Source organism: Miscanthus floridulus, chromosome 2, assembly GCF_019320115.1.
Source record: "Miscanthus floridulus cultivar M001 chromosome 2, ASM1932011v1, whole genome shotgun sequence".
NCBI lineage: Eukaryota > Viridiplantae > Streptophyta > Magnoliopsida > Poales > Poaceae > Miscanthus > Miscanthus floridulus.
The window spans coordinates 151,845,156-151,866,269 of NC_089581.1; the positions used below are offsets into that span (position 1 = coordinate 151,845,156).

General features: G+C 47.8%; 3 protein-coding genes and 1 pseudogene across 3 annotated transcripts; 1 reads left to right on the top strand and 3 right to left on the bottom strand.

Moving 5' to 3' along the window:
- The first annotated feature begins 1,547 nt into the window (after positions 1 to 1,547).
- LOC136533072 (pyruvate decarboxylase 2) lies at positions 1,548 to 6,247 on the top strand. Its single transcript, XM_066525636.1, has 6 exons — positions 1,548 to 2,237; positions 2,358 to 2,521; positions 4,596 to 5,246; positions 5,334 to 5,451; positions 5,551 to 5,739; positions 5,846 to 6,247. Exons 1-6 carry the CDS (start codon positions 1,701 to 1,703, stop codon positions 6,014 to 6,016), a joined length of 1,830 nt encoding a protein of 609 aa, XP_066381733.1. The 5' UTR covers positions 1,548 to 1,700; the 3' UTR covers positions 6,017 to 6,247.
- A 2,073-nt stretch (positions 6,248 to 8,320) lies between these two features.
- Positions 8,321 to 12,368, bottom strand: LOC136540127 (transcription factor bHLH140-like; annotated as a pseudogene).
- Positions 12,369 to 13,774: 1,406 nt separating this feature from the next.
- Positions 13,775 to 14,807, bottom strand: LOC136540128 (uncharacterized). The gene is made up of 2 exons (XM_066532126.1): positions 14,657 to 14,807; positions 13,775 to 14,581 (listed from the first exon to the last, which is right to left on the bottom strand). Exons 1-2 carry the CDS (start codon positions 14,765 to 14,767, stop codon positions 13,841 to 13,843), a joined length of 852 nt encoding a protein of 283 aa, XP_066388223.1. The 5' UTR covers positions 14,768 to 14,807; the 3' UTR covers positions 13,775 to 13,840.
- Positions 14,808 to 15,152: 345 nt separating this feature from the next.
- On the bottom strand, positions 15,153 to 19,247 carry LOC136540129 (dnaJ protein ERDJ3A-like). Its single transcript, XM_066532127.1, has 7 exons — positions 19,030 to 19,247; positions 18,499 to 18,554; positions 18,317 to 18,390; positions 17,255 to 17,793; positions 16,821 to 17,162; positions 15,846 to 16,202; positions 15,153 to 15,676 (listed from the first exon to the last, which is right to left on the bottom strand). Exons 1-7 carry the CDS (start codon positions 19,123 to 19,125, stop codon positions 15,395 to 15,397), a joined length of 1,746 nt encoding a protein of 581 aa, XP_066388224.1. The 5' UTR covers positions 19,126 to 19,247; the 3' UTR covers positions 15,153 to 15,394.
- Positions 19,248 to 21,114: the final 1,867 nt, after the last annotated feature.

Sequence of the window (21,114 nt, forward strand, 5' to 3'; positions counted from 1 at the left end):
ACTTATTGGATCAGCCAATGATCTCAGTTATCTAAAGAAGAAGAAAGAATAGTGTGAAGAATGGGCGCAGACGTTTGGAGGTTATGCTGATAGAGGTGTTTGGAGAGCGGGTTGGAAGGAGTAGAGAAATTTTGAGATCTAAGTGTCTTTCGTTTTTCTATGTTATGTTCTATGTTAACTCTTGTGTGTGCTCTACATAGTAGAGAGTAGACTTGAGCATTTTATGGGCAGGTCGGGTCAAAAACCCCAAGTTATTTTGGGTCGGAAAAGTCCCGTCCATGATTGTTCCACTAGGCAAGCGGACCTAGATCGTCCGTGCATTTTACAAAGTAAAATAGTTAAAAGTAGCATTTTGGATTGGTCTCGAACCAAAAAAAAACATTTTCTGAGCTGCAGGATCTATGCCCAGGCCCTGTCCACTAAGGTTTGTGGGCAGGCCAAAACCCGTCGAGCTACGGCCTCAATTTGCTCAGGTCCAGTAGAGAGTGGTCTTTCGGATCTTTCTCATTACTAATCGGTTGTACCTATTCACCAGTGAACGTGGAAGGCGGGAATACTTTTATTTCTTAATTAAAAAAATGGATAAATCCTTTTTTAACCATTAAAAAGAAGAGCTCCCTGACGGCATCTGGAGCCTTTGGTTGTAATAATTGGAATCACTCGCAAAGCAGGGGGCAAGGGAGCCGTCAGCCCTCGTGTGGGTCGTGACGACGCCAGGCTAGTCGTTTCTTGCACGTGGCAGGCGACTCTTGTGCCGCCGGTCCAGATCCCGCCGATCTAAGCCAAAACCAGTGGGAGGCTTTCTGGCTTTGCCCTGCATACCGCGCGACGTTGTTTCGCGCTCGCTGCTGCTTTCTCTGCACCGGGTGGTCTTTAGTACGGCCGCTCAACCGCCAACGGGACGGCCGTTTCGGCGTAAAAAACGGGGATGAACAATCAGCCGTAACTGATGGATCGTGATCTTGATTACCACGTGTTAAGGCCGCAAGAGAAAATGCCGTGTTCCAGACTTCTGTACAGCTTCCGGTCGTTCAGCAACGTAACACTGCAGCACGATGAACAAACGGTGCGACGCGACACATGTGACATGTGAGCCAGAGCCAGAGCCAGAGCCAGCAGCCAGGTCTTTCCAGTGCCCAGTTGCATCGCAAAGCGTCAGCGCCGCGCGGCTGCTGCTGGAATGGAGTAAAACACCCAAACCGCGACGTGCGCCCCAAACCAAAACCACCGCCACCGCACACGCCTTTCCCTGTTTATTACGAGCGCCGCGACTCCAAGGAACCCCACTAGGCGGCTACCTCGCCCACCCTTCGTTACACCGACGCGTGGCATCCCTTGTCGGGGCCCACATCCCACGCGAGTGCACCCCGGCCGGGGCTCCCGGCCTTCCCCACCGCGGCCGCGCAGCCCCTGGTTTTCGCCCAAAGAGGACGGGCTTTACGCGAAACGGCCCCGTGATTACACGAAAATCCCGTGCACACCCCTCTGCGCCACCTCGGTATAAAACTACAGGTGGTGCCTCCTCCGCCAACCCACAGAACCAAATCAAGTCCAAATCCAACACGTCAAAAGCGAAAAACCTCAGAAAACCCCAAGCAGATCGTATTACATTCTCGACCACCACTTGCCCCCTTGCTCTGCTGCAACTCCACTCGGCCGCCCCTCCCACCCACGCCCACCTTGATCCTCGGATCCGATCCATGGACACCCACATCGGATCCGTGGACGGGCCGGCGGCGGCGGCGTCGAACCACACGGTGGGCTGCCCGGCGTCGACGCCGGGGTGCCCGATGGCGTCCACGCCGGCGCAGCCCGCGGAGACCCTGTCGGCGGGGGAGGCGTCGCTGGGGCGCCACCTCGCGCGCCGCCTCGTGCAGATCGGCGTCAATGACGTCTTCGCGGTCCCCGGGGACTTCAACCTCACGCTGCTCGACCACCTGATCGCCGAGCCCGGGCTGCGCCTCGTCGGCTGCTGCAACGAGCTCAACGCCGGGTACGCCGCCGACGGGTACGCGCGCGCTCGCGGCGTCGGGGCCTGCGCCGTCACCTTCACCGTCGGGGGCCTCAGCGTGCTCAACGCCATCGCGGGCGCCTACAGCGAGAACCTGCCCGTCATCTGCATCGCCGGCGGGCCCAACTCCAACGACTACGGGACCAACCGCATCCTCCACCACACCATCGGCCTCCCCGACTTCTCGCAGGAGCTGCGCTGCTTCCAGACCGTCACCTGCCACCAGGTGAATCCGTGCGTGCCATCTTGTTTTTGCTGGGCTTTTGCTTGTGATTTTGGGTGGGTTTGATTGAGTGCCCGTTTCATCTGGTTGGTTAATGGCTTGTTTGCTTGTTCGTGGATTCAGGCGGTGGTGACCAATCTGGACGACGCGCACGAGCAGATCGACACGGCCATTGCCACGGCACTGAAAGAGAGCAAACCGGTGTACCTCAGCATCAGCTGCAACCTCCCCGGGTTGCCTCACCCTACCTTTAGCCGTGACCCCGTGCCCTTCTTCCTTGCCCCCAGGTACCACCTGTTCTGTACTCAGATTCATGGGCTGTTTTTTATGCAACATTGATAGTGGCTTTGCTTGGATCATGAAACTTATCCACCAAAAAACTCTTCAGATTTGCAATGTTGTATATATATTTATGGATTAAGTCCACTTTTAGCCCCTCAATTATTGGGTTCGTCTAATTTTGACCCTCAACTACAAAACCGTCTAATGTTGGTATCTAAAACCGTTAACTTTTAGCACCTGGACACGAGCAAAACTGTTTTGTCCAACGTGGAGCGGGTTTGACCACGCCACGCTGGCGTTGACCGTCACATAGGACGCCAACCTTCATCTCAGTGACATGTGGGACCCACGCGTCACCCACTCATCCCCTCCCTCTCCATCCTCCAGCTCCGGCGCTGACAGGGACCGCGGCTCGGGCCGGTGGTGCCGCGGAGACCGTGGCGTCTGTGCTACGGAGCGCGGACAGGGAGGCGGTCGTGCGGGTGCATCGAGGAGCAGAGCAAGAGGCACGTGGCCGTGGCGCTCGCCGCCGATGCGCCATCCGCGGCCGCGTCCGTGGCGTGCGTGCGGCAGAGCGGGACCTCGCTGGAGGCGCGGGTGGATGCGACGAGGCTGGTGGAATCGCTGCTTCGCAATGCGGCGGCGGTCCCAGGCGCGCGGGCGGCGATGGAGGAGTCCGAGGAGCTAGTCGGTGAGCTGACCCGCCTTATGTGACCTGCGGACGATGAGAAGAGGGGCGGCGGCCTGGACAGGAAGGCTGTGGTGGCAGGGCTGACGTGCCTGGCGGCCATTACGGCGACGTGGCGCGCTCGCGCCGAGATGGTTCGGTTGGGTGCCGTGCCCGTGGTCGTGCGCGTCCTAGAAGCCGATGTCGGGTCCTCGAGCAAGGCGCTCCGCGTGCTGGAGGCCGCGGTGGGGTACGCCGAGGGCGCCACGGTGGGGAGCACTGAGGGCCGCACCGGGGTGTGCGAGCCCACCAGGATGGGCGGCGCCGAGGCGGCGGTGTCACCCACCCTGTCCGCGCTCAGCAGCACGGCCTCTACGCTCCAATTCCCCTCTCAAATTTGCGATGTATCCAATCTCTCTCTCCAATTCCTCACGGCCATAGTATCCTTGGGTCCTGAGCTCACTGCTGGGCATGGTCCCGTCATGGATCATCCTCTATTAAGCTTACTCGAGTCATTCTCGTCGCCGGCGGCCGCCATTGGCACCGAGCTCAAGCTCCGCCGCAACCAACCCTATCTCGCCCACAGCTTCGCCTGCTTTCGAGACAACAAGAGCCTTCTACAGAACAGTGGTGAGCCCTAGTCCGTCCTCCCTCCTCGCTTAGCCCGGTGTAGCCGCCGCCTCGTCTAAACGCGACAGTGTCGCCGCTGCTGCCATAGACCTGCGCACGGCCAGCCCACGCCAGGCCGCCGGGGCTGCTACCGTCGGCGCCCTAGGGCCGCGCGACCCCCTCTACAGCCACCACGCATGCTCCGGCCACCTCGTCCGCCGCTGGTGCGGACCTGCCCTGCCCGCAGCGGGGCCGAGCTCGCCTGTCCAGATGCTGGTGGAGCTAGAGGAAGGAGAGGAAGGGGTTGATGTATGGGCCCCACATGTCACTGAGATGGAGGCAGACGTCCTACGTGGTTGTCAACGCCAGCGTGGCGTGGTCAAACCCGCTCCACGGTTAGACAAAACAGCCCTGCTCGTGCCCAGGTGCTAAAAGTGAACGGTTTTGACAGTTAAGGTACCAACATTAGACGGTTTTGTAGTTGAGTGTCAAAATTAGACAAACCCAATAGTTGAGGGGATAAAAGTGGACTTAATCCTATATTTATCCCACTGCTGTCACGTTCTAATTGAATAGGTAGCACCGAGACAATGCAATATAATTATACATGAAGTCAAGTGATGAAATCTAAATCTTCATACTAGATGAACAATCATCTTATGTGATAATGCAGTGTCATATGATTTCTTTTCAAGTCATTTAACGAGTGTCAAGTCTGTAAACTTGTAATATGGCACTGCAAATGTGGGAAACTTGATGCTTTCAGAAATCATGTTATTAATAATTCTGTTGTAATACTGCAGGATGAGCAACAAGATGGGGCTAGAGGCTGCAGTGGAGGCAACTGTTGAATTCCTGAACAAGGCGGTGAAGCCAGTGCTTGTCGGTGGCCCCAAACTGCGTGTGGCAAAGGCAGGAAAGGCATTTGTCGATCTGGTAGATGCCAGTGGCTATGCCTATGCAGTGATGCCATCAGCCAAGGGCCTTGTGCCAGAGACGCACCCTCACTTCATCGGCACCTACTGGGGCGCCGTCAGCACTGCCTTCTGTGCTGAGATTGTTGAGTCCGCAGATGCCTACCTCTTTGCTGGCCCCATTTTCAATGACTACAGCTCTGTTGGCTACTCATTCCTCCTCAAGAAGGACAAGGCCATCATCGTCCAGCCTGAGCGTGTGATAGTTGGGAATGGGCCTGCATTCGGATGTGTGATGATGAAGGAGTACTTGTCTGAATTGGCTAAGAGGGTTAAGAAGAACACCACTGCCTATGAGAACTACAAGAGAATCTTTGTACCTGAGGGCCAGCCTCTGGAAAGCGAGCCGAATGAGCCACTGCGAGTCAATGTGCTCTTCAAGCACATCCAGAAGATGTTGACCGGTGATAGTGCCATGATCGCTGAGACCGGTGACTCCTGGTTCAACTGCCAGAAGCTTAAGCTGCCAGAAGGCTGTGGGTGAGCATTCTGATGGTACTCTGTTCTGTTTGTTTCTCTTAAACTGTTCCGTGCCTTGTTCTCATGAGAACTGTTTGCATGCTGCAGATATGAATTCCAAATGCAGTATGGTTCAATTGGATGGTCAGTGGGTGCATTGCTTGGCTATGCTCAGGGTGCGAACCAGAAGCGTGTGATTGCCTGCATTGGTGATGGGAGTTTCCAGGTGAGGTTTCATTGCATCATCAAATTATATTTTACTCTCTGCTGCAATTTGTTGGATGATGGCTCAATTCTGATGTGATCGTGGGGCAACCTTATGCAGGTTACAGCACAGGATGTGTCAACTATGCTGCGATGTGAGCAGAACAGCATAATCTTCCTGATCAACAATGGTGGGTACACTATTGAGGTGGAAATCCATGACGGACCATACAACGTCATCAAGAACTGGAACTACACTGGCTTTGTGGATGCCATCCACAATGGAGAGGGCAAGTGCTGGACCTCCAAGGTAAACTGTTTGCTCTTTGGCTAATGCTTACCAGAAACATCTGAACTAGCAGATGCTGTTCAGCTGAAGAACTGGTACTGATGGATTGCAATGATAACTTGTGCAGGTGAAGTGCGAGGAGGAGCTGACGGCAGCTATTGAGACGGCGCTAGGGGAGAAGAAGGACTGCCTGTGCTTCATCGAGGTGATCGCGCACAAGGACGACACCAGCAAAGAGCTGCTGGAATGGGGTTCCAGGGTTTCTGCTGCCAACTCCCGGCCACCGAATCCTCAGTAGAACAGTCTTGCAAGCTCCAAGCCTCAGAATGTGTCGGTAGTGATGGTAGAACGGTTGGGGCTCAATCTAATAACGTGAACGCATTGCCCTTTCTGTTACGTCGGTTCATTTTTCTAGTGTTTCTGTGGTCCTGTATCTATTTGTGACGTGTTCCCTGTTTCTCCCATGTGAATTCCACAAGAATTATGAGAATTTTCAGGTTGGTGATCGCCAATTTGTGTTGTGACTATTTGTGCTGCTGCGCTACCAGTGTGATTTTAGTGATCAGGTGAACATCGCCAGTCAGGGCTAATCATGTGATCAGCATCCCAATTGTCGTTAGGAAGAGACGAATGGACGATATGTAGTGGTTGATGTATCTCTCTTTGTCCATCGTCGGCTGGTTGAAGAATATAGACGAATAGACGATATGTCGTGGTAGTCTGGTAGATGTATCTCTTTGATCTTTGTCCATTGTCGGCTGGCTGAAGAATATAGAAGTGGAGCTAGAGCCTAGTGGTATGTGCACTGAATCTGGCGTAGATGCAGCATGTATTCAGGTTTTTAATCAGGGCAGACTGCAGAGCACGGAGGTGCGCGCCCAGGTGCGGATTGCTTTATAGTATCATCCTATCAGGGTGCAGTGGGTAAGCCTAGAGAAAATTTCCGAAACTTTCTCGGCAAGTTGCTGTCCTTCGTGCATCTTTACATATAGGCAAAACATGTTTTTGCAAATCCTGGAGCCATCTGAAAACGTTGTTCATTCTCGGAATCTCGGTTCCGACATGTTGTGTTGCTTTTGCGAGAGAGGAAGCAGGCATTCTATCGGTCCTCTATAGGCCGATAAGCCTGTGCTTCCAAGTCCACAGCCGATGACCGACAAGGCCCTGTGCAGAGCCTAGCCGACTCATGTCCTGTGCAGAGAGACTAGTCGGCTCTTGGACGGTCGATAAGTATCTGTCGGCCCTCCAGTTGCCGATAGTTCATCTATCGGCAATCCAGAGGCCGACATAATACTACTCTTACAATTCCTCCTATCCAAATGCTATCAGCATGTTCGTTTCGTCGTAAGCGATCGTGGATTATTTACTGCTGGCTGGTTTGGTATGAGAGAAAAATACTGTTCCAGCTTATAATCCATGGTCGTATACGAGCAAGCGAACAGGCTGTTGCACCACTTTCGGTCTCTTTGCTCTTATCGTAAGCAGTGTTAAAATTGTGTGGTTTGAGGGTTCATTGGCAGCTCAAATAGTATTTTAGTTGTTTCACAGAGAATGAGCCAAGCAAACGTGGCACATGTTCTTTGTATTTGATTGGTGGTCTGTGATGTGATGCGTTCGTTGGCGGGCCGCAAAGCAAAGGTTACTTTGTATAGAAACATACACAGCTATACAAAAAACAACTGATGTTTTTGCAGGAAAAAAAAGGCATCGCCGTTGTCATTGATCAGGACGTGGGAGAAAGCTCCTGCCACTAGGTGGCGCGATCCAACTGCTGCGCTTGCTGTTTTGCTCGATGGAGCATTGGCAAATTGTAATTTTGTATTATCCGGTTGAGTAATTCTTTCCTTTGGCACATCCACTCGAAACGAACGACCCCGACACAGCAGCTGATTGAGGACGCTACAGGATGAAATGCATTGTCAGGAAGTATGCAGGTGAGGTGGGTACAAATGGTTTTCTAGTTCTAGGTCACCTAATTAATCAAAGGTTTTGCGGCTCTGATTCTTCCTACACCTTATAGTGTAGCAATTCGCTCTCACGAGGAGTCGAACTCAAGACCCAGGAAACGCTACTTAGACCATCTAAACAACTTAGCTAGACCGCCTCTCAAGTACCATTGCCATTTTAGAGATTGTTTGGCAGCATAAATCATTTTTGTTTCTCATTTCTCACAACCTATAATTAGTACCGGTATAAGGATGGAGTCATTCTTGTGATGCACCATCTCATCGAAAATAGAGTGATTCCTCATTCTTGTGATGCGCCATCTCGTCCATAATAGAGTGATTCCTCGAACTAAACATGGCGTTAGTTTTTACTCGTTCCATTACTTGCCTCTCCTCTACACCAACCATTGTCTTTTTTAAAGTTAATCATTCTAAAGTTCAGCAAGTTAACATATGTTGCATTTAAGTTGTTCTTCGCCTACAAAAGGTTCAATTTTTAAGCATTTTTATATTTATATGATTTTAAGAAAATATATATTTTCTTTTGAATCAGAATCCAGTCCATTCTTATAAATTGATTCTTTCTAATATGTCTGAAAGAATCTAGATCCAAAACATTTTTTCAAGAACCTGGATCCCTAACACACCCTAGTTTATTTTACCAAATTTTAATATCGATCCAATGACCCAAGTCAAATGGAGCTTCCATCCCCAATCTTCAGTAAGCACGCTAACACAAGTAATGGTCTCTGAAAACATAGGTTCAGAGCAAGACAGGATTCCACTAGTTCGCATTAAAAGAAACAAAAAAAAATGATCAAAACTATCCTTAGGCAAGCACAATATGCAAAATGTGTGCAAGGACAACTGATCATCGAGTTCTAACATCTAAGTGTGGTCCATATGCATCGTAGAGGACAACAGTCTGTTTTTCTGCAGAAGATGGGAAGGGAAGGAAGATTTACAGATCGCGATGTGGGATTTCAGCTTTGGGATGTTTGGATGAGCGCTCCTCCACCTGTGGCACCGGAGTTCCATTGCGAGTACCTTTTCATCACTGCTGGTGGTTGTTGATCCATTTTGTTCAATCTCCTCAATGACATAAACAGAATCACGAAAAAATGATGTGGTGAAGGAGTTCCAATGTTTCTTATTTTTCAAGCTTGCAGAGTTGAAATCCTGGCTAATGATGTGAAGATGCAATTGTCGCATTGATGGAACCTGTAATAAAAAACAAAACATGTGAAATTGCTCATGCCACAACTAGTGTGTTTCGACTTTCGAGAGGAATGATGGATAATGAACCCAAGCATAACCAATTTCTTTGGTTTGAGAAGTCAAATCAGTTAGTCGGTGCAACATGTCAGCACAACACGCCAAAGAAGCGGTTGGCTGAGCCAGCCCGGGTTCGAGTCACGGCACCAGCTTCTTAAGATGAAAATCAGGGGGACATCTCTCCCCCTGGTCAAGTCCATCACATTATCCCTCATAAGAAAATATTTAAATAAATTGGGTAATGAGGTTATCACACTACAGTTCTGGATGATCACATGCCATGACGCAGTTCCTCAAATTACAACACACTCTACTTCTCAAGCAAAGTTCAAGGAAATGAACTTGAGTTAGGATCATACCGAATGGTATCCAAGTCTGAATTCCAAAGCCGCATCTTCCTCTAGGAACTTCTGTGCCCACTTCACCCCAGCTGAATGCATCCTCCTCAACAAAGGCAAGTGTTCTTTCTTGACATCTGCTAGAGAGTCAAGACCATGCATTCTAGATATCACCAAAATATGCCTTTTGGCCTGCATATATAAAGATTTTTGCTAAGATGACAACTGGATCACTGAATATCATTAAGAAGCACACAATAGAAAAGGTATGTAATTAGAAAATTCCATAATAAACCTTTGGATAGAGATCTTTCAGAACAATATATTCATCTGATGCCTCTAGGATAGAATCTGAGTTCTTGTACTTTTCTGGGTTCATGGCAAGTTCATAAAGAGACTGGGCCCAGGATCCCCAAGTCTTACTGGTAACCACATCATTCCTTTTGTTGTCTACTTGTCTAGTTTGGCTAGGAACAGCAGATGAAGTCATGGCATCATCATGGCAATTTGGAGCATTAACCTTTGTGCACTCATGCTGTTGCTTTGCAGTCATAATGGGTTGAAACAACTTATGTTTTTTCATCCTTTCAGATCCATGGCTGTCCTCTCGCTTCATTTTTGTGTCATTGGGAGATGTCCCTCCAGACGCTGACTTTTCTGCTCCAGATTCACTGTTCTGCTTTCCCATGTAGCTCTGCACAATGGATGCAAAATTCTCAAAAAGTGAATTGTATGCTTCACGAAGAATCTTAGACCCTCTGGTATAGTCATTCTTAAGATAATCTGGTCGCATTGGATTCATATTTGGCCCAAGCACATGTATGACATGGGTCACACCTTCCCATTCACGCAGAGAAGTTGATGGAAGTGGAACAACAACAGAGGTTCCTCGCCTCAGTGCATCAGCACATTTTTTAGTTGCATGTTGTAAAGATTCTCCAGCAGCATTATATATTGCCACATTAACCCCTCCACCTCCAGGTTTTAGCCTCCTGCGTTAAAAGGGCACAAATATCATCTCCCTGTCTGTAGTAAGGTTACTGACCTTCTCCAAAAGCGAAACAGCCAGTTTGGTTCGCCCAGAAACATAATAACACAACTTGTTCAAAAAAAACATAATAACACAAGATTCAACAAAAGAAAAATATTTAGACATGATGCTTCCCTTCTAGATGAGGAAACGTAAATTTAAGCAGGTACATAGGAGTACCAAATATTTAAGTAACCAAAATCATTACCAATTGGCAGCATTACCAATCACGCTGCATTGAAGACCTCCTCTTGTGTGCAACTGAGTGATATCTCCCACATATGTGAAAAATCTGTTGGAGTCAATGCTCTTCTTAGCAGCCTTTTGTTTGACCAATGACAAAATTCTTGATTTCTCGCTCAGGTCTACAAGAACTAGTCTTATATTATCAAAATTCTGCAAGAAATTAGCAGCTGTGTCCACTATAATATCAGATGCTCTGTCAACATCAAACTGGAAGTCAGCAGTAGAAATAGATGGAAATGCCAGAGTACGGGAACCAACATCACAATAATCACTTTCTTTAGCATGCTCTTCATTTTCCATCTTGTCATTCAACCCCTTCTCAACTTACATTGGGCAGGCAAAACCAGCTTCAACATTTTCCTGTTTTGGCAAAGGATTTTGCTGCGCTGGCTTTATTTCTGTCAATACAAGCTTAGGTCCACTAGATGTCTCAACACTGGAAGCATCAGCTTTCTTTAGAAACTTCATTATACCAACTTGTACGGGTCTTTTGCTCTTCTGACCAAAAACTCCTGATGGAAGACTATCTGAAGGTCCTAAACCATTATACAAGTCAACTGCTTTTTTAATGTCGCCATCATCATTACAGCACATGATCCGACTGAAACCTTCTGTGAGCAAGGGTGTCTCCTTCTGCAGCATGTGGTTGACAACAAGGGCAACCTTTCCACCCTGCAGATCGCCGTCATGACCCTTTCGGCTCACTGCACGTGAGATACAGACCTTTGCAGGTAGATCCAGGGAAACAGCATGCACATCTGCGTGCAATATGCTGCCCAGCTTCACAAAATCAGCACGCTGCTCGCGTTCCAAGTTACAGCGGTCAATGAGAACACTCTTGCCCTCCTTCAAAGCATCTGATGCAGCCTTCAAGCACTGTATTTTTGTCCCAGCTTTGCCGTTACCAATTGTATCCTGGATAACAGTAAGCACCAAAACAGAGTTCTGTCAATCTGCGCTGAACTGTTGTGTTAGTTAATGAACAGGTGAACAACCATCCTGAAACTGTAAAACACCGTGAGTAAAATTGTCAAAGTAAGTTGATTGGGAACAAAGACATTAGTATTTGAGATTCTCTGCTTCCCTATGTGTGATGGCATCCTTATTGTAACATACTAAATTGTTATTACAATATTGATCCAGTAAGCAGTGAAGTAAACAATGAAGCGTCCACATGAGAACACAGATGGACTCGCAAGTTGCAGCGACGAAATTTCGACCAAATCAAGTGTTGTTTGGCAACTATTAGCCCTCAACTATTCAACAAGTGTGTTTTCAATTAAGTAGCACATTGTCTTGAAACATCACATTTGTATACGTAAGGGATAACTAGTAGCAAATAGCAATGGTCAGCACATTTGCACTCATTGAGACCAAGAGCGACGGAGGACCCACCTGGCAGACGCGAACCCAGTGGCGGCCGGCGGTGGAGCCGCCAACTACGGCCTCGGCGAACGTGGACTTGCCGCTGCCCGGTGGGCCCACCAATACCACCACCACCTGCTTGGTGCTTGCGGCCGCGCTCCTCCTCCTTCGTCTACGCGCCTGCACCGACGATTCGAGACAGCACGCGCTAGGGTTTAAGCAGCGACGGCGGGAGCTGTTCGATTAGAAGAACGAAACGGGGAAAATCTTTGTCTCGGGGCGCACCTATGGTTCCCGACGGAGGTGGTGGAGCGGAGCTGGAGCCGCCCGCGTTGGGATCCATCTAGCAAAATGGACGAACCGACGAAACCTGGTGTGCCAGGCTACGACGATGCGCAAAAGAGGCAAGAAACGGAGGAAGGGCCGAAGGCCGGAGTGGTGGGGGCAGCGACGCGGGAACCGGCGGCTTCTGGCCGTCCGCGGCTCAGCACGATCCAATCTGACACGTCGGTTACGCAGCACGGTCTAATCAGACTCGAAATGTGGGGAATTCCCAGTGGGGGTTACTGCCCCGTCCCGTCCCCGCGGGAGCAAATTTTTCCGTCCCCGTGAAAGCTCATGGGGAGCACTTCTTTCTCATCCCGTCCCCGCTCGGAGATTTAATCCCCGCGGGGATCCCCATCCCCGCATCAACTGCACACCCACGCTGCTGCCATCCTGGATCCGCACCTGGATGCGCCGCCGCCGACGAATCCGCACCTGGAGGCACCATCGGTGGAGCCCATGCAGCCGGATCTGGTGGAGGCGGTGGAGGTCGAGCAACGCCGCCGCCGCTTGCTGTGTCAGGCGCGTGTGGCCCCCGCTACTGGATCCGCTCCTCGCGCGGGATTTGCCTCCTCGCCGCAGATCCGCCGCCTCCATTGCCGGTGCGCCCTCCGCCTCCAGGGGCCTCTGCCGCGCCGTCGACAAGCTCGGGAGGGAGCTGCGCCGCAGGAGGGAGATCGAGGGGCGACGAGGCCGCGCCATCGACAGGATCTGGAGGGAGCTGCGCCGCAGGAAGGAGAGGGGTGGCCTCGGGAGGGAGGAGGAGGACACCACCCGGCGGATCCAGGAGGGAGGGAGAGCCTCCCTGCGTCGTCGTCGATGGGCTCGGGAGTCGGGAGAGAGCTATGCGCCTGTGCCGTCGGAGGGAGAGGGGCAGCCTCGGGAGGGAGGAAACGAATGGAAAGGATAACGTTAGGGTTACAAATTGCCTTATATATGTACACAGGAATTGGGCCTTATCAGATGGGCCTTAAATATTTCGGGTCACCGCGGAGAATGGGGACGAGGGCATGTATACCATCCCCGCCCCCGTCATACCCGATATGGATGATTTTTTCTCCATTTAATTCCCCATAGGGAGAAGATTTGTATCATTCGCGTCCTCTAATGGGTGAATTCCCCGTGGGGAATCAGGGAACGGGACCCGTTGACATCTTTAAATCAGACCAGGGGGCAATGGGAAAAAGGAGCAATTCATTAACCAAGGTAATCAGACCAGACGAGGGAAAAAAAATAAAAGAGCAATTAACCAAGGTATAATCAGACCAGAAGAGGAAAAAAAAAGGAACCTGTGGCTGCTGGGATTCGAGCCCAGCGCCATGTTCGTTTGGCTTATAATAAAGAAATAAAAAGAGCAATTAGCCAACAGGTCTCTACGGCCACGAAACTACAGCCACTTTGTTATGCATCTCAATGACCACGGTTATTAGTCCTGTATGAAACATGACACCAGCATCGTGCAAAACATCCAAACCAGTGTCGGCGATCAAATATAGTACAGCACAAAGCCACGCAGTTCTCTCATCTAGCACTTCAAGAATCACTGCATAATCGCCCTTTATTTATCCCCCAATCTAGAGACAGTCTACAACAACAGGCTAGTACTCGTTGAAGTGTATGGCGCCGAGCTTCCACACGAGGAAGGCGGTGCCGAACATGATGGTGGTGATGAGCGTGAAGGAGACGAGGACGAGGAACACGTCCACCCCGAACGGCAGCTCGAACGTCCACCCCTCCTTGGGCATCCCGCGCTTGCTGTCGTCGAACAGGTTGCCCGGCGCCTCGGGCAGCCGCGACCCGCGCCGCCCGCCCCCGGCCCCGCCCTTCTTCGCGTCCGCCTCGCGCAGCGCGTCCAGCACGCCGCTCCCGAACTCCGGCTTGGCCGATTTTGACGACGACGACGACGACCCCTTTGCCGACGGCTCCGCGTACTTGCCCAGTACGCGCGCCGCCCGCAGCCGCTCCCGCGCCGTCAGCGGCGCCCGCTTCGGCGGCTCGCTCGGCGCGCTGCCGTTGGCGTTGGCGACCGGCTGCTGCGGCTGGCCGTTATTGCCGGGCGTCACCGGGGATCTCTCGGCGCTGGGAACGGGAGAGGCTGGAGGAGGAGGGGTGTTGGCTGTTGTTTCTTGAGCCGCGGCCGGCGCCGCCTGGTCGTTGTCCGTGGCCCGCCCGCAGCTGGTTCTTGCATGCTTGTTATTCCTCGCCGCGTAGCTCAGCCGGAGGAGCTCGGGCGGGAGCTTCTGGAAGGCTGCAGCTGCTGCCGCCGCCTTCTCAAAGGGATGCCTCGAGAAAAGGGTCAGCTGGGTGTAGTACGACGAAGATCTTGGCACTCCTGCTAGCTGTGCACATGAGCAGTAGCATCAGGAAGCAAGAAGAAACAAGATGAAGCGCGATGAGTTAGAAAAGAAGCTTACTTTTGCAGTAGCCCTGGGCAGGGAGGAGCAGGAGCTGAGGATGGTGGCAGCCATCTTCCTCTCATCCGCTCGGGCACAGCATTTTGTGCTCGAGGCCAGTGAAGATAGCATTCGTCTGAGTGAGGATGAGGCTGTCCACGAATCGGAGCTGTATGGGAGGTGGCGACTGGATAGATCCGAGAACACGTTGGGCTGGGCCGAATTCGTTACACGGCAGTCATCAACCGCAAGCCCAGAGTTGTCTTTTGGGAAATCGTCAGCAATTTTGGCATAAAAAAGATTCGTGAGCAATTTCTTGGATCTCGACGGCATTTTAGTTTGAAGTGAACTCTCGATTCCAACAACATCAAAAGTTCAAACACTAATATCCCTGTGTTCCTCCACCACGTTACCTGCTAAATTTCAGTCAGCGTCATATTCTCAGAAGCAACTAAATCGCAAGGCAGACCAACAACCCAAAAAAAATGCTAGTATAATTGGCCAAGACACCAGAATCTTGTGAAAACAAAAGACGTATATAAATGGTCCACTATATATTCAACATCTCGACAGGACTGTAGCATTCGCCCAATTACATTGGCAGAGTAGAGGGAGAGATAAGTCAGTAATTCTGGTTTACCGAACAAAACTGTCCAGCAAACGCTATACACAATTTAACTCTCTTCGTTCAGCTATGTACAAACCTTAATAAGGATAGTAAATGTTAGATCTAAAACTCTTGCAACTTGCAATAGTCGTCTACCTAAGGACAGGCTTTTGTTTGGTCGATGACAGTTGAACGTCTCCGTTCAAAACAGATCCCACGAACCTTTCAGCTTCTTCCAGTGTCACCTCATCGTCGTACACCGCGAACCTCCCCCGGCGAGGCTTGTAGGCAATGAGCAGCTTGTCAGATGACTTATATCCAGACTTATCAAACGATGACAGGAATGCAGATTGTTTGTCCTTATCCAACAAAGCATAGGAGACTGCATTTCTGGAATTATAGTTCTGCCCCCTTATCAGAGTCTTCTTAGATATCTGGATGCAATCACCAGAAAAGAGAAGGTATGTGTTAACAAATTGCTATACCCAAGATTAAGGAAAGAAGAACCACAAGACAATAGATGTTACTATGCATTCAGAAGAACAAGAAAACATGTGCTTCTGCTATCTAGTATGATTTGGCTTTTCAAAACAGAAGATATACCTCAGACAGGACTGTTTCAAGCTGTCCCTTGGCTTTGTTTGACCCGAAAACACCAATGATGCATACTGAAGTCTTCTCTCCACAGATTTCCTCAAAGTTGGAAGCTGTGAGGAGAGGGACCTTTTTTTCTTCCCATTGACTGGAAGGTTTCTTGTTAGCTTGATTCGATGACAGCTTCTTATTCTTCTTCTCAAAACTTTCTAGCAGTGTCTTCAATTCCTTGATACCAGATCTGAGATCTTTCACCGAAATGCCATCCTTCAGAAGGAGCTCCTCACCATTCACGGTTCGGCCAATTACAGCTGGAAGATTCTTCACGCCAAGACTTTTGAGCAGCGGATGAGAAACATCATGAACCTAAACATGCACAGCAGTTTCGCATATTACACATACGTCCGTTGATGTTGTTTATCGAGTCCTAATAGCATATAAGAGTTACCCCCTGATTGTTCACCAGCATGGTAAAGGTATGCTATTTTAATGGAAGCTCAATCATCTACTCCATTCGTTCCAAATTGTAAGTCGTTTTAACTTTGTCCAAAATCAAATTTGTCTAACTTTGGCCAAATTTATATAAAAAAAAATCATTAGCATCTACAATATCAAACAGATACTCTATCAAAATATATGTCACGGTGTATCTAATGAATCTAGTTTGATGCTGTATATGTTTGTGTATTCATTTTTTATAAACTTGGTCACAGGCTCACAGCTAGAAAAGGTTGACTTAGGATAAAACTAAAACGACTTACAGTTAGGAATGGAGCGAGTAAATTATTTTTCATGCCATTTTTATATTATAACCATTCATTACCACTTACTGCCCAGAAGTAACTACACCCCACACCAATTGACATCTCAGAGTATGCTATGTGCCGAGTTTTCCCATGTCAAGCAGAGTAATTATTAAGGCCTAGAATTTCCTAGGTTTGGTAACCAAATGGAGCAGTAACAGCAACAGATCAAATTACTCACCTCAGCATCATACAAAATTAATCGATTGCGGAACATCCCACTGATAGCACGCCACATTGCTGGTGTGTCCTTCTTACTCGATAGTAAGAGCACTTGAGGAAGGTTTGGTAGAACATTTAAAGGGAAGCTGAATTGGCCAATATCTACTCGTTTTGAGAATCTTGGCAGGTGTTCTTGACAAAATGTCTTCAAGCTCTTAGCATCATGTTCTCCAGAATACTCATGCAAAGACCCTTTCTCTGTAGTAGCATATGAATAGATAAAGAGGCGGGCCGATTTCCCTATTGAAACACCAGACCTTTTGCAAAGAGATTTTTCATTGTCACAGTTGACCTTACCAGCCTGCACAAATAGAAGGCTATTAGGTATGTATGTCCGTGCCATATGTTGAGGAGCGCTATATATTTCATTATCATTATTGTACATCAGCTTACCCTCAGAGCACCATCCAGTGAATGGACCACGTCCTGCATGACACTCTCTAGCACAAATTGACCTTTTGACTGGGGTGTATAAAATAACAGAAGCCAAGTAGTTCCTTGGTCAGCTACTTCTTTATTGAAAACTTGTGTGGTGATATCCTGAATCTTGGCAGTGCCAGAATGCTGACCAGAAATTCCAGTGTTGGCTCTAGCTGAGCCAGTTGATCCACCAAAATGGCTATCACCCATTGATCCACCACCAAAAAGGTTCGAGAAAACATCACCAAGATCTAAACCACCACCAAACGGGTTTCCACCACTGGCCCCAGGTTTACCACCAAAAGAAAAGGAAAACGTTTTTGTATTTCCTTGACCACCCATTGTTTGCCATCCATTACCAGATGTGAAATGACTGGACTTGGGGCCACCACCAAAGTATGTATAGCCCTCATGATTTCCAAAATTTCCACCACCAAATCCAGGGTTACCCTTCTCATCCCCGTAGAGGTCATAGTTTTTCCGCTTCTCTTCATCAGATAGAATCTCATATGCTGCAAAGGCCCAACAATGCTCCTTCAGTATTACAGAATAAGGCACTGCTACTCTAACCTAGCATTAGCAGATAATCTGAAACGAAACTAGTTTACGGAATATAGTTACATGGCCCTTATTTGCCTGATAATTCAGCGTAAAGAGAAGCAGAATGGGTCAAACATAGAGCATGTATTGTTACAAGACGTTTTGCACCTAAACAAACCCAGGAGACAACATGGAATGTTAAAAATAGGTAATAGCAAGGAATTTAGAGATGACTCCACCCCTAAAAGAAGAGACAGGACCATCCCATCCCCGATAGTTCCCAAACCAAACACACCATTTAAAAGCAACCAGATCAATGCAAACACACCCTTAAAAGCAACCACATCAATGCAAATGACTCCGGACATGTGCAGATATGATGATACCATGGCTAGTGCAAGGGACAATGCCAAATAAAAAATTATCTCATATGCATCATCAGCATATACAAATTCTTAATCAAAATAGATATTGAAGAAAAATAGAGGTTCTTACCATTGTTTATTTCTTCAAATTTTTCCTGCGCACCCTTGCCTTTATTCTTGTCAGGGTGGTATTTTAGAGAAAGCCTATTATAGACATCATAAATAAGATGAGTTGATCTAAGCTATAGGCTGAAACTAAATTGCATCGTGTACTTGAATTGAAAGTTGAAGACATTAAAAATCTGAACTTACTTGTGAAAGGCTTTCTGAATATCCCGTTGGCTAGCATTCTTGTCAACTCCTAGAACCTGAAACCAAAAAAGATCATGAGAACATGCATCAGTCATCTAGAACAGATGTAAAAACTCATAAATGTTAGGACTATGCCTGGATTTCCAAAAGGAAAAAGCTCAGATGGAAGTAATATTTCAGGTTTGAAGCTGGACCACTATCTGACATTTACTGCTTGACAATTATGAATTTTACAAATAGTGAACATAGCTACCAAAGCAAATTAAGCTCTGAGTGCTGCCACAGATACAACCATTTTAGTACATTGTACAGGGACCCCCATTGTACATGTAAAACTTGAGTACAGTAAAATCCCGTTTAGAGAACAGATCAACAAATAGTATCTCACCACTTGGAACCGCAAGCGTTAGCATTGTCATTTGTTCATTAATCTCTCATATAACGCATACGCCGTGTAATTCAGTTGAAGAAATGCCTAGAGTTTACAACGAAACAAGGAATACGCAGTAATAATACCCAAAAATTACTCGCCTTGTACGGATCTATAGTTTTGGCCGCTGCGACGTGCAAGACGACCGAACTGAGGACGAGCGAGGCGACGAGGAGAGACCGGAGGGGAATCCCCATCGCGGCGTGGCGAGCGGCTCCGATTCGATTCTGCTTCGCCGGGTGAAGCTTCCAGCGCTCGATTTGCTCGGGTTTTCTTCTGCTGGGGAATATCTGGGTTGAATTCAGGCTGGATTTGGAGGGAAGCGGAGGAAGGACAAGGATTTGGGCATGGAGGAAGGCCGCCGTTTTTAGAGAGGAAGGCGTCGGTTCGGTCGAGATGTTTCGCGACACAAGGTACACGTGGCGCTTGAGAGGTAGCTCCAGCGAACTCGACCAATAGAATTCGACCTTTCGAGCCCGGTTGCGTGGCCAGCGCACTTATAAGTTGGGACCACGTGCCACGCAGGACTAATAGGAGTGTGTCGACTCGTGACAGTCACACCGAGGTACGTATGTTGACGTCTTTGCGAACTAGCGTAAATAGAGGGCACGTTTTCAACTTTCGACTCAATTACTATAATTGTCTCAAAAAAAAAAACATGTCGTTTAAGATTGATCAATCAAGTCTTAGACCCTATTTGGCAGGGCTTCTCCACCGGCTTCACGAGCCATTTGAAGCCGTTTTCTACCGAACAGGATAAAGTAAAATAGCTTCACTTGTGAAGCCCCTAAAAACATGCTCTCATAGTGATTTTGGGTGGGATGGAGAAAAAAAAAAGTGGCTTCTCCCAGCTCCTCCTCCAGGCCCCTAAAAACATGCTTTCACAGGGAAGCCATTTTGTCAAATGGTTTACCAAAACCGCTTCAGCTCCACCGGTGAAACTGTTCGGGGAGCTGAAGCAAAAAAAAATGGCTTCACTAGTGAAGTGAAGCCCTGCCAAACGGGGCCTTAAAAAGCACAATAAGGTAAAAATACTTAGAAATCCATGAAAAAGTTCATATTACTCCCTTCAAGTTTGGCCCATGTCTAAATAATCCCCTAAACTAACAGTTGATTTAATTTACTTCCTCCAACTATTTAAGTTGGTCCAACCAACACCTTAAAGAGATTTTTCTTTTTTGTTTCTCTATGTACAAATTATATTTTAGTTTCAAAATTTGTGAGGTGATAGAGGACATTGTATTTTGTGTTAGAAAAATGCACTATGAAATTTTCATCATTATGAGCCAATAATATGCTTTGAAGACTATACAAAATTAAATGTGGCACAAGTATTTACAACTAAACTAGATATAGAATTAAGGGTTATTTGGTAGGGGTCCAAGTTCTCATAAAATAAACATTATAGATACAAATTTTCTCAAGAAACATTTCAAGTGATGAATCAGAATCACTTTTATAGAACCATTTAGCTTTCTAATTTCAAAAAACATGTTTTACATACAAAAAATCATATAAATAAAAATGTGTTTCGAAAAAATCAAAAAAAAATTGTGGACAAAAATAACTTAAATGAAACCGATTTTGAATTGTTGCACTTATAAAGAATAACTAGAAACAAAAATACAGTCACTGGGGTACAGGAGAAACTAGAAATAGAATCCAGTGAAACCGGTCTGGAACCATTTTGCATGTCGCAGTCAAAAAGCACAGAACCATAAACGTTTCATGGTAATAGCATTTGTCGTCGTTTCTTTGAACTCCGATGTGAATCGGAACCGATTCTCACTTTCCGAACGGAGTTTAAGTTTGGACGGTTCCTGAAGACTGGGCTAGGCCAGACTAATCCCATGAGTCTATGTTTACCATTTGTGGAAGCGATAAGTGCGGGAGTAAGGGACGAAGAAGAAAGGTGCGAGTGATGAAAGAAAAAATAGAATTGAGGAAGAGAGGAACGGAAGAATAAATTACCGTACTACTTTGTATTACTATTTACTCTCTCTGTCCTAAAAAGATTGTAAATCTTGCTTTACGAGGATTCAAAGAATCTTAAGTCTTACTAAATTTATAGAAGATATATTATCTACATTTAGATCTCTAGTTAGGTTATTATAAAAATATATTTCATGATTAATCTAATGATACTTACTATACATAATAAACATCAATATTTTATATATATATAT

What these genes read in the sequence shown, in the direction of transcription:
- LOC136533072 (XM_066525636.1), top strand. Translation starts at nt 1,701, where the DNA reads ATGGACACCCACATCGGATCCGTGGACGGGCCGGCGGCGGCGGCGTCG. An exon ending in AGACCGTCACCTGCCACCAG is followed by an intron (nt 2,238 to 2,357) that starts GTGAATCCGTGC and finishes TCGTGGATTCAG; the next exon opens with GCGGTGGTGACCAATCTGGA. An exon ending in CCCTTCTTCCTTGCCCCCAG is followed by an intron (nt 2,522 to 4,595) that starts GTACCACCTGTT and finishes GTAATACTGCAG; the next exon opens with GATGAGCAACAAGATGGGGC.
- LOC136540129 (XM_066532127.1), bottom strand. Translation starts at nt 19,125, where the DNA reads ATGGGGATTCCCCTCCGGTCTCTCCTCGTCGCCTCGCTCGTCCTCAGT. An exon ending in AAACTATAGATCCGTACAAG is followed by an intron (nt 18,555 to 19,029) that starts GCGAGTAATTTT and finishes TTTTGGTTTCAG; the next exon opens with GTTCTAGGAGTTGACAAGAA. An exon ending in CACTGGATGGTGCTCTGAGG is followed by an intron (nt 17,163 to 17,254) that starts GTAAGCTGATGT and finishes CTATTTGTGCAG; the next exon opens with GCTGGTAAGGTCAACTGTGA.
- LOC136540128 (XM_066532126.1), bottom strand. Translation starts at nt 14,767, where the DNA reads ATGCTATCTTCACTGGCCTCGAGCACAAAATGCTGTGCCCGAGCGGAT. An exon ending in TGCCCAGGGCTACTGCAAAA is followed by an intron (nt 14,582 to 14,656) that starts GTAAGCTTCTTT and finishes TCATGTGCACAG; the next exon opens with CTAGCAGGAGTGCCAAGATC.